This window comes from Lutra lutra, chromosome 3, assembly GCF_902655055.1.
Source record: "Lutra lutra chromosome 3, mLutLut1.2, whole genome shotgun sequence".
NCBI lineage: Eukaryota > Metazoa > Chordata > Mammalia > Carnivora > Mustelidae > Lutra > Lutra lutra.
The window spans coordinates 168,939,394-168,954,807 of NC_062280.1; the positions used below are offsets into that span (position 1 = coordinate 168,939,394).

A 15,414-nucleotide genomic window follows, 5' to 3' on the forward strand; every position below is an offset into this window, starting at 1 on the left:
AAATAGACAAACGTTTCGTTCATTGAGAAGAATCAAAATGGAAAATATGTACAAAGCCCTTTGCAGTAGCAGGTACTGAGGAAATTTCATGAACATTTTTTTAAATCAACAATTTTTAGTAAACTCATCAGTTTAAAGTCTCCCCTTGATTTATGGAGATCTAAGTATACATAAAGTGTTGCTGTAATTCTCTTCCATGGTGGCAGCACGACATTTAAAAATAAATCATCTGGAAAATGTAAGCAGCTAAGAAAAAAATCACAGGGCATACATATGTCAGTTCTCACCATCAATGTCCAGAATTAATTCTGCTCTCCCAAGAGAAATCAGAGCAATATCATAGCAAACAAGGTTTCCGGAGAAACTATTAACTGGTATAATTACATGCACACAAAAGCTGTCAACCTGACTGGTTCCTAGGTAAATGGGTTAATGTATTATGACTCAAATCCAGTACTAACAAATATCAACTCCCATTCCCAGTATGTACAGTACAGCTTTTCTCCCCCGACAGAAGTGACTGGACAGATTGTTCTCCAGGCCAGGAGAAAAGAAAACCACCTCTGTAAATGGGCAAACATGTTGGGAAACGATATTTACCTTTTGCCTTAATAAGCAGCTACATTTACTGTTTCAAATAATGTGCAATTAGCAATGTCCATGTCTTACAATGAACATACTAATGGAAAGCAGGTTTTTAAAAGTCATTCCAATCATGAATAAAGGACAAGGACAAACTCCAAAAGCTCACTTAGAAAACACACAGCTTCACCAACGGAGCAAAATGGAATCTCCTACCCCATGCAAGGCTTCAAAAGTTGAAGAAAATCTGGAGAGAAGTAATGCTCAAAGAAAGGCATGATGGAAGATAAGGAAGGAGTGAGGAGGAAATGCCCCTTCTGAGGAAGAGGCCGAGTGTCTATATTTATAAAAGCTCATGACTGTGGCACTTTTTAATTTTTCCTGGAAAAATAAAGCCATCTTTCCTTGTGTTGTTCCCTTTAAAGTAGAACCCCAGGGGAACAGTGCAGAACAGGAATATCGTCCTACTGGTAGCTTGGTTCGTGCCCCAGGGGCCACTGAAAACTACAATCAACCTATCTAAGTGTCCTTATTATAAACATTACACAAAATGAATACAAGGTAATTACTCCCTCACAAGGGCACGCTGTTTAAGCAAATAAAGAAATCCAGAATACAATCCTACATCTTATTATCGGTCTATAGTTCACTATGGACATTGGCCCTGGTGTTTTCCTTTTTCATCCCTGGCCACACCCTGGTGATCTCCTCTCCAGCCCCTCATTTCCCTTTTTGATTAAAATAAAAAGTTCTGAATACCTTTTAGGCCTTCCCCGCCCTTTCTAGAATCAGGCTTAAAAATCAGGGCCTTGGAAATTGGTTAGATTTGGGAGTAAAAACTTATTACAGAAGCCATCCAAAGCATTGTGTAACTAAATAGTTTACCGGATGAGATCATACTTGCACCGAGAAGCCTAAATAACTGAACTGGACTGAAAATGAAGGATAATCCAATTACTGCAAGGATACTTTCACAATACCACTCGCTGATCACCTTCCAGATGCCCAAAGGCTCGACTCATGTCATTCAGAGAAAAGGCCATGAAGATGCCTGTTCTCCTGTCGGCAGCTTCAGTAAACTTCCCATGTTTTGGTAGAGAAAAAAGCAGACCAACTTAAATTAGTCTAGAAATCTTTTCTTTTCTTTTCTTTTCTTTTCCAGAAATTACACAATATATTTATTTTTTTTTTAAATGCCCTCTTGGGGTGCCTGGGTGGCTCAGTGGGTTAAAGCCTCTGCCTTCAGCTCAGGTCATGATCTCAGGGTCCTGGGATCGAGCCCTACATCAGGCTCTCTGCTCAACGGGGAGTCTGCTTCCCCCCTCTCTCTGCCTGCCTCTCTGCCTACTTGTGATTTCTGTCAAATAAACAAATAAAATATTTTAAAAATACGCCTTCTTTATAACCCCACTTAATATTATAAGCAGGATGATGTCTCTAAAATTATAAATATTCATAACAAAAAATAAAACTGAGCAAACAATACAATTAACTCTTGCTAAAGTTAACAACTAAAGGTGGCAAATCTGGGAACACGCGCACATCCCGGCAAACAGATTTCAGTCTCTTGCCAGCAGATTTAAATTCCTTGAGGGCAGGTACTGATTCTTAATTTCAATCTGTTGCAATGAATCTCTATTACAGAACTAGGTCCCAGGTGTACAACCATGAGCAGACAAGAGCTCTCTCCCTATGAAGTTTACCTAATATTCTAGAAATAGTGGGTGACATTCCCCTAGAATTTTTTAAAAATTAATTTTAGGGGTGCCTGGCTGGCTCGGTTGGTAAATCATGTAACTCTTGATTTCAGACTCATGAGCTCAAGCCCCACATTGGGTATGGAGCCTACTTAAAAAATAATAATAATAATTTTAAATGTATTCGTGTCAGAAGGAAAACAGGGAGGGCTGAGATAGAAGTGAAAAACTGGGCTACCTGTCTACTTTAGATAGAGGGTCACCAGAGGCCAATCTGTGTAAGCAACATTTGTGATTTAGGCAAAGAACTGAGACCTGAGAAGAAGCCAATCTAGCAAGAATGGGGACCACACATGCAAAGGTTTTGAAGTGACCCTGGAGCTAGGCTTGTTGAAGGACAGCTGAAGTGTACAGCAGGGACTGGAGAGCAGCAGCAGTCCAAGCTGGACAGACCAACCCAACTGTAAGGGGAAATTTACATATTATTCAGAGTGCAAAGGGAACGTGGTCTGGTTTGTGTTTTATAAGCACACTCCTGGGGTTCCATGGAAGAAGGGTCTGACAGGAGGGCAAGAGCAGAGCAGGGAAAACAGCTGAGAAGAGAAAAGTCCCAGCAAGAGATCACAGGGGTTTTACCAGCATGGTGGCAGGTATGGTGGAGAGATGTGACATGTTAAAACTAAGTTTTGGAGCCTGAATCAACAGGTCATCCCTCCAGAACTGTAACTGGGAAGTGAAAAGTAGGACTCCAATATAATTCCTTGGTTTATCAGCATTAGTAACTACATCTATAAGTGTAGGTATCAAGGAAGCATTTAGAAACTAAAAAAAAGCTTGAGTTCAGAGAAAAGAGCTAGGCTACCTTGATAAATGTGGGGGCCATCAATAACAATTTACAAAGTGGGTTTTAGAAAATGCATGGGGTTTGGAATCCCAGATCCGCTCCTTGATAGCTTGTGTCCTTAGGAAAATGATGGGCTTCATTTTCTCCCCTATAAAATGGGGATTTAAAATAGCCATTTTTTAAAATATTATCTAGAGCAGAAGTCAGCAAACTTAGTGAAGGGACAAATAATAAAGACTTTAAGCTTGGTGGCCATAGAGTGTCTGCCCAAAATACTCAAGACTGCCATGGAGCAGGAAACCGGCCACAGACAGTATGTAAACAGGGGAGTAGAGCTGGTTAAAATGAAACTGTATTTTAAAAATAAAGGTCATAGTTTGCCAGCTGCTGGTTTAGAACAGTAGTTGTCCAAGGTAATCCTGGACCAGGAGTATCAACATCACCTGGGAACCTGTCACAGACACAAATTCTGGACATCACCCAAGACTTTCACAACCAGCAGCTCTGGGGGTGGAGTCCAATGATCGGTCATTATTACAAACTTTCCAGGTGATGCATGTTAAAGTTTGAGAATCGCATGGGCAAGAAAATAAATGAATACATAGTGATTAGAACTAGTATCATTATTATTACTACTATTATAACTGGCTCCTAGAAGTTTAGAGTATAATTCCCAAAGACAGAAGCAAATGCTGGATTTTTATGGTATATCAAGCAAAAGAGAGACAAACTGTTAGAATCTAAGGTAGGCTTAGGTAAGACTACTTGAAAAATTAAAGATTGTTTTTTATACTCTTTATTCTAAAGAACTATATTTTCTCATATACTAATTAAGACATATTTTATTTAGTCTTATTCACAATCCACTAGTCAAAACATATAATACAATCTCAAATATATATATCTCCAATCTAACTTCTAAGAGAAACAGTTTTAGGGGCGCCTGGGTGGATCAGTCATTAAGTGTCTGCCTCCAGCTCTGGTCGTGATCTCCAGGTCCTGGGATGGAGTCCCATGTTGGGCTCCCTGCTCAGCAGGGAGTGTGCTTCTCCCTCTGCCACCCACACTCCCGCTCATGCTTGTGTGCTCTCTCTCTTCTCTCCCTCTCAAATAAATAAAATCTTTTTTAAGAAATTAAAGAAAAAAAAAAAAGAGAAGCAGGTTTAATGCCAATTAACTAACTCCCAGATCCCTAACAGCATATTATTCTCTGTTGCTATGACTAGTCTCTATTGCTATGACTAACACACTGTACTTATACAAGCACAGAATTAGCAAAGTTGTCAAATGTCATTTATTATTTTAACAGAATAATCTGACCTCTGGAAAAGGTTTAGAATTAACGGGGAAGTTAAAATATAAAGGGTGGTGCCAAGAAACAGAATGTAATACCATCCATTTTTACATTGTTTTTAATATTGGGATTAGAAACCAGAGATCTGCCTATTGAACATGCCTCAAATTAGATGAAAGAATTACAGATGAGCAGTGTCTGGCTGGCTCGGTCGGTAGAGCATGTGACTCTCGATCTTGGGGTTGTGAGTTTGAGCCCCATGTTGGGTCTAGGTTACTTTAAAAATAAACTTAAAAAAAAAAAAGGAATTATGGATGAACATAGAGGAGTCATGCCCACCATTACTATTAGGCTATGTTCATGTCAACAGACCTTTGTAAAATTCCATATGAAAACTAAAATAAAATCAGTACACAAGCTTCATAGCTTTGGAAGAAGCCAACAAGAAAGGGCAAGGACCAGACAACAGATCATCTCTCGGAAGAGGGAAAACAAGCTTCCACAACTGGAAAACAATTCAATCAAGCAGACAGCACGCAATATTTAAAGAGCTAGGCAACAGGCACTGGCTGGTCTTCACAGTGAGCAGTCAGCACAGAGTAAAAAGATATCCCGACAGGCACAGAGCATGCTCCCGGGGACCTAATGGGAAGAGAGATTTAGGAAACCAACCAGGAGGCCATCAGCTTAATTTTAGGTAAACTCACAAAAATCTCTCAGGCTGCCCAGCTAATGAGAATGAAGTGCCTGAAACCAGGGCAAGAGGTTAATTGAAAAAGCCAGGAGCCATCGAGGGCCTGAAAACAAATTTGCCTGTTGGCTTGTAAAAGGCCTAGATCATAAATGTATTTATCCACATTATTTAATCTGCTCCTGGAAATGTTTATGAAGGTACAATGGTAAGATGCAAAAGAATGCCTGATTTGCCCAGAAGTACAGTTTGACTTAGAAACTAAAACTGAGGCCACCTGGGTGGCTCAGTGGGTTAAAGCCTCTGCCTTCAGCTCAGGTCATGATCCCAGGGTCCTGGGATCGAGTCCCGTATCGGGCTCCCTGCTCTGCAGGGAGCCTGCTTCCTCCTCTCTCTCTCTGCCTACTTATGATCTCTCTCTCTGTCAAATAAATAAATAAAATCTAAAAAAAAAAAAAAAGAAAGAAACTAAAACTAATAATGAACTCCTCCAAAGTGACACTGATAGTACAAAGTTCCATGATTCTAACATTGAGAATTTTAGATATTCATGTAAAAATTCACAGCACTGTCAAAGTGGAAACTATTGAACTAGTTAAGGGCAGCCACAACATAAAAGAACTGGAGCAGCAAATTTAGGCTTCTATATTTAGCCGGGAAAATCCCATTACTTGGAGATCCTCTTTCCAACCCAACCTCTTACAAGAAATAAAACTTGGAAGAGATCAGTAATTTAAAAAATAGTAACTCCCATATCTTCTTGGTGGGCCGCAGATACCAGTGTTAAGATGATCTGAAATTAAACCAACCAAAATTTTAATCCCACATTTTTTCCCTTTCTATCATGTGATTATAGATTATCAGGGATCCATTAAATAACATCTAAAAGTTTAAACCCAGAGTTTTCCAAACTTATGGATTGTTCAGTATCTTTTCAAAGGTAACTGAAGAAGCGGATATCGTTATTTCACTGTTAGTCTATTTAAATATGTTCACAAAAATCTAGATATAAACTTCATATGCTTATAGCATTAGTTTTCAAACAACTCTTAAGACAAAATCAATTTACAAAATAGCCATAAACACAAGTATAAAACCAGTACTATTTATACTAACATCCTAAATTCAATGTAATAAAAGATGTTATTTTCCCAAACAACAGGACTATGACACAGCATGGGAACAGCATGCCGGTGTCACTATGGTCCTTGTGATTTTTTTTTCTAAACCACTTTTTTCTATTTGAACTCCTACAAAAGCATACATAAGCCCATCAAGTCATTGGGCTTTATTATGACATCAAATTTTACATTTTCTTGGGGCGCCTGGGTGGCTCAGTCATTTAAGCATCTGCCTTTGGCTCAGGTCGTGATCCCAGTGTCTTGGGATGGACACATCGAAATCCCGGCTCAGCAGAAAGCTGGCCTCTCCCTTTGCCTGATGCTCCCCCTGCTTGCGCTCACTCTCTCTCTCTCTGACAAATAAATAAATAAAACCTTTAATTTAAAAAAAAAAAGCATCTGCCTTTGGCTCAGGTCAGGATCTCAGGGTCCCAGGATGGAGCCCCGAGTCCAGCTCTCTGCTCAGCACAGACTCTGTTTCTCCCTCTACCCCTCCCCCACACTGGTGTTTTTCCTCTCCACCCAAATAAATAAATAAAATCTTTTTTAAAAATTTACATATTCTTGGGGCGCCTGGGTGGCTCAGTGTGTTAAAGCCTCTGCTTTCGGCTCAGGTCATGATCCCAGGGTCCTGGGATCGAGCCCCGCATCGGGCTCTCTGCTCGGCAGGGAGCCTGCTTCCTCCTCTCTCTCTGCCTGTCTCTCTGCCTACTTGTGATCTCTCTCTGTCAAATAAATAAATAAAATCTTTAAAAAAAAAATTAAAAAAAATTTACATATTCTTTTGTCTTTAACTTAAGGTAATTATGATAGGACAACTCGGTTCCAGTACTTCTTGCTTGATCGTATATATTTTATAATGATGGTAAGTATACTATTTTTATATCTTATAATTTTATACTTTATACAATATAATTGTATAGTTTCATCTTATAATAGTTTAATAGTTTATACTTCATACTTTCTGATACTTTATAGTGTTTATATACTTTATATATACTTGATATAATGCATGGTTGTACCTGTTCTTAAATACACACCCTAAAGCCTTATATTCTTTTCCAAACTTATTCTAAATTTTTATTCTAAACTATATTACAGAGGTTACAGAGAGACTGTCATAGTTTACTTCCCTGCCTTCCTAAGGGCACTACATAAGATACACCAGAGTTCAACTTCCCAGCCTAAGATATCATGTAGACCTTTTACTTCTCATTGAAACAAATATACAAAAATATATTTGTTATAATAAATATACATATATAGGTATAACTATATCCAAGCATGCACGAAACATTATTATTTTACAAATTTAATGAGCATATTTAACTATGGATATTTTTAATACAAACATGGGGAAAAGTAGACAAATACTGCATAATCTCATTCACATATGGTACCTAAAAAGTCAAACTCATAAATGCACAGAGTAGAATTGCGGTTTCCAGGAGCTGGGAGATGGCAGAAATGGAAAGATGTTGGTCGAACGGTACCAACCGTCAGTTATGCAGGGTGACTAAGCTCTGAAGATCTAATGAGCAGACAGCCCAGTGACTGTCATTAATAAAATACATTGTATACTTGAAATTTGCTAAGAGTAGATTTTAAGTTTTCTCAACACACACACAAAAGATAGCCATGGGAGCAATAATTATTCAGAACGGTCATCATCTTATTCACCAAAATGCCAACTCTTTATTTCTTTTTGTCTGATTTTTTGTTTTTAAGATTTATTTATTTTAGAGGATACAGAGTGCAAGTGGTGGGGAGGGGCAGAGGAGAGGGAGAAAGAGAATCCCAAGCAGACCCGTAGCCGAACACAGAGTTCAAAGCGGTGCTGGAGCCCAGGACCCTGAGATCGTGACCTGAGCTGAAATCAAGAGTCAGACATCCAACCAACTAAACCGCCCAGGCACCCCTGCTTGATTTTCTTAACAGCCAGTGTACCAAACATGCAGAATGCTGTTATTTCTCTGGATGCAAATAAATAAATCTTTATTTTTTGCAAAATCTTATCATAACCTTACATTGCGACATACTCTTAAGAAACTGTTTATTCCATCTGCAAAACTTAAAACTTTGGCTTGAAAGGTAAAGTTTTCATTCAACATATGGATAGTCCTAGGATGACCAGCAGAATAACGTCTATCTAGGGAAGATGTGCAAAGCCATTTAGCTAGAAATTGAAGATTTTCTTTAAAAATCTTCTGTAGTCAGATATGACTCCTCCTCACACTCACCTTGAACTTCTAAGTCTGAGAACTGCAAAAATAACTAAGGGGATAGAAGTGGTCATATAACCCAACAAATGAATAAATCATTGAGGGCAGCGGATCTCGATTTGTGGTCCCCAGACCAGTAGACTGAGCACCATCATTGGGGGAGCTTGTTAAGATCAGAAATGAGAGGGGGGGTAGTCATGTCGTGTGTTTTAACAAGCAGGTAATTCTGATACATACTCAAGTTTGAGAACCAGAACTCTGGCTTATGATAAACAAGCCCAGATAACTGAACAGTCTCAGTCTTCACTATAACTAACACTGCCTCACAAATGGGAGGCTCTGGGCACACATTTTTTACCTTTCCCCCAGATATCCAGGTCAAGATTCTACCATGGTGTAGAGTCAAGGCAAATCAACCTCCAACTCCAATCAGGACAGAGGGGTTTGGGGGACGACAAAAAAGCAACTATAGCAAACATGAAGGGAGTGATCTGTCTAGAATGGCACAGACTATTCCGGAAGCAGAAAGAGAAACATGAAAACTTTCAGATTTCCATTTCTTTAGTTTCCTGACTAGTATAGCCCCATTAGCAATGAGTAAGAACTTCTGAGAAACAATCCCTTTTGAAAGCTATCAACAGAACTAAATTGAAAATTGGTTACCTGAATAAAGCTCAGAAAATACTAAATATTTTAAGAGGAACAAAAAACATTATAAATTTAGAGAATTTTGAGCTCAAATAAACTGGTGTCAAGTTCATCTTTAAGAATTTTAAGAACACAATTTATAAAATCTCTTTGAAATTACATTCTTGCAAGCATCAAGAAATACATAAACAAAATCAGCAAAAATCATAGTAATCATGTTTTTGTTTTTTAAATGATTGCTCATTCTGTAATTTTGAAATATAATTTTCATGCAGTCTCATGCAAATGATAATTAACACCTTTAATCTCTAACAATATTTATAAACACTAACAACTCTTGCTTTTTTTCCATATGGTAAAATAGACATAACTTGGAATAATTTCTGCTTTTCATTTGGGAAATTGAGATAAAGCTACACAGTCTCTTTTTGAAAGTAGATAAAGATAAAAATTTGAAAAATATAAGTGACCTACCCTAGATCTTAGAGAATCAGATATTCTTGGTTCCTCAACCAGTTTTAAGTCTATAATTCAATTTATGCCAGTGGTTTTTTTTTTAATTATGTACAGTTAAGTACTTTTACTAATTCAAATATCCAAGTTTAGCTGAAATGTACTAAGCCTGACATTCCTCCTGTGCAGGACCACACAAGCTTGAATAAATGGGAATCACTCCGCACAGGCATCTATTTGATCTGGAACTGGTTCGTTTGCTCCTGATCTCCATCTCTCTTTGCACCTGGGACAAACAGCTCCTCATTAGGCCATTCTGGCTGAGAGCTCTTTTAGGCCCACATGCTTAAGTTGACTCTGACCCACCCATAGAGGAGACGGGAATCCAGAGGGCACATCACCATGATAACTCCCCACAACAGACCCAAGCCACTAGCACAGTGCTCCCATCTTAGAGGCTACCTGTAGACCCACCCCCCAAAAGAGATGAGCAGGTACTCTGCAAAACCTTATCATTTCTTATGTGGAAACTAGCCATCTCAGTGGCTAGGTATGAACACAAACTTTTCCATTTAGCTGTGGTCACTGCATTTCCTGGTTTGCCCTACACGGTCCGGGTTTATCCTTGTTATGTCTGTGTAATTAGCGGTGCCCCTGTTCTCAATAAAAATTGCCCTAGATTAGAGGCGCCTGGGTGGCTGGCTCAGTCAGTTAAGCCTCTGACTCTTGATTCTGGCTCAGGCCGTGATTTCAGGGTCCCGAAATCAAGCACCAGGTTGGGCTCTACTCTCAGTGGAGAGCCTGCTTAAATTTTCTCTCTCTCCTCCCTCACACATACTCTTTTTCTCTCTCTCTCAAATAAATAAATCTTTAAAAAAGATCATCCTAGATGATTCATTGAACAATTCATTAAACATCCTAGATTCATTAAACAATGAATTATATGGCCGTCCTACACAAAGGCCTATTTCAGCAAAGGGACAGGCATGAGAGACAAACCAGAGGCAAAGTTATTCATGGATGTTTGCTGGCCTACTCCTCTAGGCTACTTTCCATACTTTATTCAGTGACTGGAGACGCTTTTAACAATGATCTTAAAGTCCAACTAAATAATTCTCAGGGACAAAGCAGACAGTAAGTCTTTTTCCTTCTGATTTCAAAGGTGCCTAGAACCATCCAGAGCCTACTCTGGGGGTATGAAGCATACCCCTAGATGGTAACAATGTGAGGAATCCATCCCTTTAACCAGTTCAGCTGTAGAAACATCCACTTTTGAGAATATTACTTATAAATTCTTCCCCCAAAATGGCCCTATGCCTACTATGAGAGTCATACTAAGTGAATCCAGATGCCTAAACAGAAAAGTGGCAAAAGGCAACAGAGCCTGATGATTGCACTCGTCCTTTCAACAAATATTTATGAAAAACAACGTGGCAGCCTTTACATCTCTGAGGCCAAACCTCGGATGTGTTTTGTTTGATCCAGATAGGAATCTCAAATGTTTAAAATATTTGCTAATACTTTAAAATATGGAGTCATACAAAAAATCCAGACTTCCACTCTTAGGAAACCAGAAGCTCTGACAACACCAGACTTGTATCTTGTTAATGCAATTTGCAACTGGTGCTGAGTAACTCCCTGAGAAATGAGCATCACTCATGGTCCTTGGTCCTTACTCAATCTCCACCTCACTCAACCAGATCCCATGCATTTGAGTTTGCAACCCTGCTATATGGCTGGAGATAATCCTTCATGGAACAACATCTGGCCTTTCAATTTAAGGATCCTCTACCAGGGATTCTCTAGGTTCAGAGCAAACTGGAATCCATATCTTTAGACCAAAGACTCAACAGGGAAATGACAATAAACAGGAAAAGTTAGGGTTTTTTTTCTCTTTTATCAATCGGGCATATGGTTGCTAGTGTTCCTACAGGATCAAAAGGAAGAAATGAGCCTAACCCTGTTATTTGTAAAATAATAGCACATTCAGCCTCAAACACCTAAATACATAATTAAGGTAAAGAAAAGGGGGAGGGCATGTTTTTAATTGATCCTCTAACAACAAATCTGGGAAGGACTCAACAGCCACTGTCAAGAATTCTAAGTGCTTCCACCCTAAAGAAACTTTGACCATCAGATCTGAAGAAAATAATTTTAACATAAGCTACCCAAAATCATAAAACATTCCTTACAGTCCTGGGAAAATGCAATTTCTTCCTCTTTACAGAGAGAACCAAAAAAAAAAAAATCTTAATACAACAAAATTAGTGATAATTTTCAGATATAAAGAACATACTGCACTCCCATTTCAACAGAGGTAAAAGCTAAAAATAAGCTTTGAACAAATAAGCACAAAGTGAAATGCATTTTAATCATGGATTTAAATGTTGAGATCATTTGTAAAAAAGTATTTTACCGGTGGTCATATAAGTTAAAATTGTTCTCTTCATACTGGGAGTTCTGAATGTTAAGGTATTAATCTAGCTTACAAAATAATTGATGAAATCTAAGACAATGAGCTTTTATTTTCTTCAATTCAGCTACAGGCCTTTTGTGAAAAACTCTTTCAATGACAGATACTAAAATAATGAATTAAGAAAAAAACCCTATTTGCAGGATGTTTTTCTGCCTTGACTACTATTAATTTCCCAGCTACCCAAGGAACAGCCACATGTTGCAACTGAGACTTTGTTTACATATAGAGAACATTATTTTTCTGAAGAATCTAAAGCACTTTGCAAACATTAAAGAGCTGTTTTTAGAATAGCACTTCAGGGGCTTAGCACATGATAAAAACTCCTTACACTTTTATTTTAAAACGAGTTTTCAAAGACTTAAACACTGTTACAAAGTTTTGTTTAAATTCCTCCAACCATTGGTAAAGGGGCTTGCCTGTTTTTAAGGAAGTAAAAATGCACTGTTTGGTAACAGACACCTCAATTTAGTAGACTTTGGATAAATATTAGAAAATAGATCTTGGCCTCTTTTACGAAATGGCTTTTTTTTTTTTTAAGATTTTATTTATTTATTTGACAGACAGAGATCACAAGTAGGCAGAGAGGCAGGCAAAGAGAGGGAAAGGAGGAAGCAGGCTCCCTGCTGAGCAGAGAGCCCGATATGGGGCTCGATCCCAGGACCCTGGGATCATGACCTGAGCTGAAGGCAGAGGCTTTAACCCACTGAGCCACCCAAGCGCCCCCGAAATGGCTTTTTAAATCACCCAAGCTGGTATCTGTCTCCAATTAGTGCGTTTAAAAAAAAAAAAAAAACAACAACAACAACAACAAAAAAAAAAAACCTGTTAAAAAAAGGGGGGGGGCAAAACGAAACAAAAAGTTTTCTTTCCACTCAAAATCTAAACTCAGATTCCTACTTAGTGACATCGTTGTCGACTAACTTTTCCCTAAACTCCACTCCCACATAGCCTCACAGCTCCCAGACACGCAGGTACTGCCGTTACTAGGACTCGACGTTCCACTTGGGTTAAGGTGCAACACTCCACCAAGGCCGAGAGTGAGTGCAGGGCCTCGAGGACCCCAACTCTCCAGTGCCTGCTCTCACGTACAGACGCAAACCAAGGCCAAGGCCAGGCTTCCCTCCTCCAGGCACACCCCAAACACCGCAGCCCTCCCGAGACGCGCGCTGCTCGCCGCGTCCTCCTGGGACGCACCCGCTCCTCCACCATCCCGGGACCACTCTTCGCCTCCCTCCCTCTCTCCGGCTCCCTCTGGGCGTCCTGCCACCCCGCCCACCCCCGAACACTAGCTCCAAAACTCCCGGTCCCCCGGACGCCACGAGTGGACGCTGGAGCGCGCCACGTGGAGGGCGCGCGCTAGCAGCGCGACCACAGTCGGTCAGCCCTTCCTCAGCGGTCCCAGTGCCTCTAGACCCGCGACTCCTCCCCAGGGCGCCGGACCCTCCCCCGCGCCTCGAGCCGCCGTCTTGCCTGATTGGGGTCTGTGGCGCGGAAAACGTGGCAGGCCATCTGGGACTCGGGGTCGTCGGGCTGCGCCTTGATCAGGTAGGCAAAGTAGGTGAGATCGTGGCTGTTGTGAATGAAGCGCGAGATGTGCTGTGCCTTGTGCTCGAAGATGAACACCGCCGGGTTGGGCTGCGCCGCCGCGGGGCCGACGCCCCCCGCGGCCCCGACGCCGGGTGCCGGGACACAGCGCAGGAAGGGCGCGCTGAGCACCAGGAGCACCTCGCGGGCGGCCGGGGCCCCGCAGCCGCCCGCCTCCGGCTTCTGGCTGCGCCGGCGGATCTCAGCCATGAGCCAGGGCAGCATGGGCAGCGTGGTCCTGCGGTCCAGGCACGACCCCCCCACGTACCACAGCCGAAACCGTTTGTCGCCCGGCCTCCCGGGGCCCGGCTGTGCAGGGGCGCCCGGCTCGGGCTCCAGAGGGTGCGGGAACGGCTCATCCTGAATGCAGCTGGGGGGCTCCATAACTCGCGCTTCACGAAGGCACCGAGGCGGCCGGGTTAGGCGCGCCGCGCCCCCGACTGCCGCGCTGAAGGCGCCGCCGAAACCGTGCCAACTGCCGCACCCGGCCCCCGCGCACTCTCTGGCACGGCAAGACCACGAACTCCGCGCTTCAGCGGCCCTGCCCCATGCGGCACTCCCCCCGGCGCGGCTCGCAGGCTCGGGCGGCGGGCACCCCGGGGGCGCCCCGCAGCCGGACTGGCAGGAGAGGGCGGCTTAAATCGTCATTCTCCTTCCTCGCGCCAGCGCCTAGGGGCCCCACTTCCCCCTTCCTGCGCCGCGGACCCCGCGCCGCTGCCTGTCGCCGCCGGCTCCAGCGCTGCAGAGCCGCTGCGGCCGCCGCGCTCGCCCCAGGCAGGCAGACGGAGGCTGGGCGGGGAATGGGCTGTGGGCGGGCGGGGTGACTTGGGGCGGAGCTGACTCCTACCAGGGTGACCGGCTGTCACCTGGAAGGTCGGGGCCGCCCGGCTTCGGCGCGATCAGCCCTACGGAAAGGGCCTGCGAGAACTGTTCCGCTGGAAACAACAATACCAAAACGTGGCCACGCTGGGCCGCTCCCCCTAGCTGTCGCCGCGGCTCAGCTCGCTGCTCCTCCTCCCAACTGTTCCCGTCCCTCCCTCGCGCCTTCCTTCCTTCCAGGCTGCTACTTTAATTGGGCTGCTACCCCGCCTCCCGCCGGGCGGGCGGAGAGCGTCGCCTCTAAAAGCTTTTCTGTGAAGTCGCCTCTCCGCCTCTTCCTCCGGCCCCTGTCCCAGCCCGCCCCTCCAAGCCGCCCCTGGGGCAGCAGTCCTGCTGCTGGCGCGGGCACTGCCTGGATCTACACCGCCTCTCCCGGGTCGCCGACGTCTCCGTCCCCTCGCGCGTCTCTGCTGCCCCCTGGAGAGGGGACCCCTCTCCGCTGGGCGTGGGGACTTCTTTTTTATGAACAGCATTTGCATGGTTTCAGTTCTTTCTGAAGACTGCCTAACAATTTCTGAATCTTATTTCCAAATACTACCCAAAAGAATCCTGTTTTATCCATTTTTTTGTACCCAGTTCAGAGGCAGTGTAGAGATTTCTCACCTTTTACATATTTCTGAGGTACACAGAAGACATTTTAGGGATAATGTGATCATTCTAACTTTAAAGTAGAGAAAGAAGTATTTTTTTCTCATTTTAGCAAATTAGATTCTCGTTCTTTTTGCTCTTAGTGAATTATAATGAAGAATTCGATAAGTAAACAAAATAAATGGGAAACACACTGCAAGTTCCCAATTTTCCCCAAAGTACCTACAGGGAGAATGAAAACCCAAACCCCAAAGGTTTCTCACTGTTTTTAGTTTCATGGTATGCTCACTTTCTGTAAAGTCCTGGAGGTTTTTTTTTTTTTTTTTTTATCCTAT

General features: G+C 42.5%; 1 protein-coding gene across 2 annotated transcripts in view; it reads right to left on the reverse strand.

The window, feature by feature from the left end:
- TBC1D4 (TBC1 domain family member 4) overlaps positions 1–14,617 on the reverse strand; it is a 190,669-nt gene extending 176,052 nt beyond the window's left edge. Inside the window, exon 1 of one of the 2 annotated variants that reach the window (XM_047720136.1) lies at positions 13,499–14,617. In XM_047720136.1, coding sequence (XP_047576092.1) covers positions 13,499–13,996 — 498 coding nt within the window. In that variant the 5' untranslated portion in view covers positions 13,997–14,617. The remainder of the gene's footprint in view (positions 1–13,498) is intronic. The other variant, XM_047720137.1, reaches the window with a different exon arrangement.
- Positions 14,618–15,414: the final 797 nt, after the last annotated feature.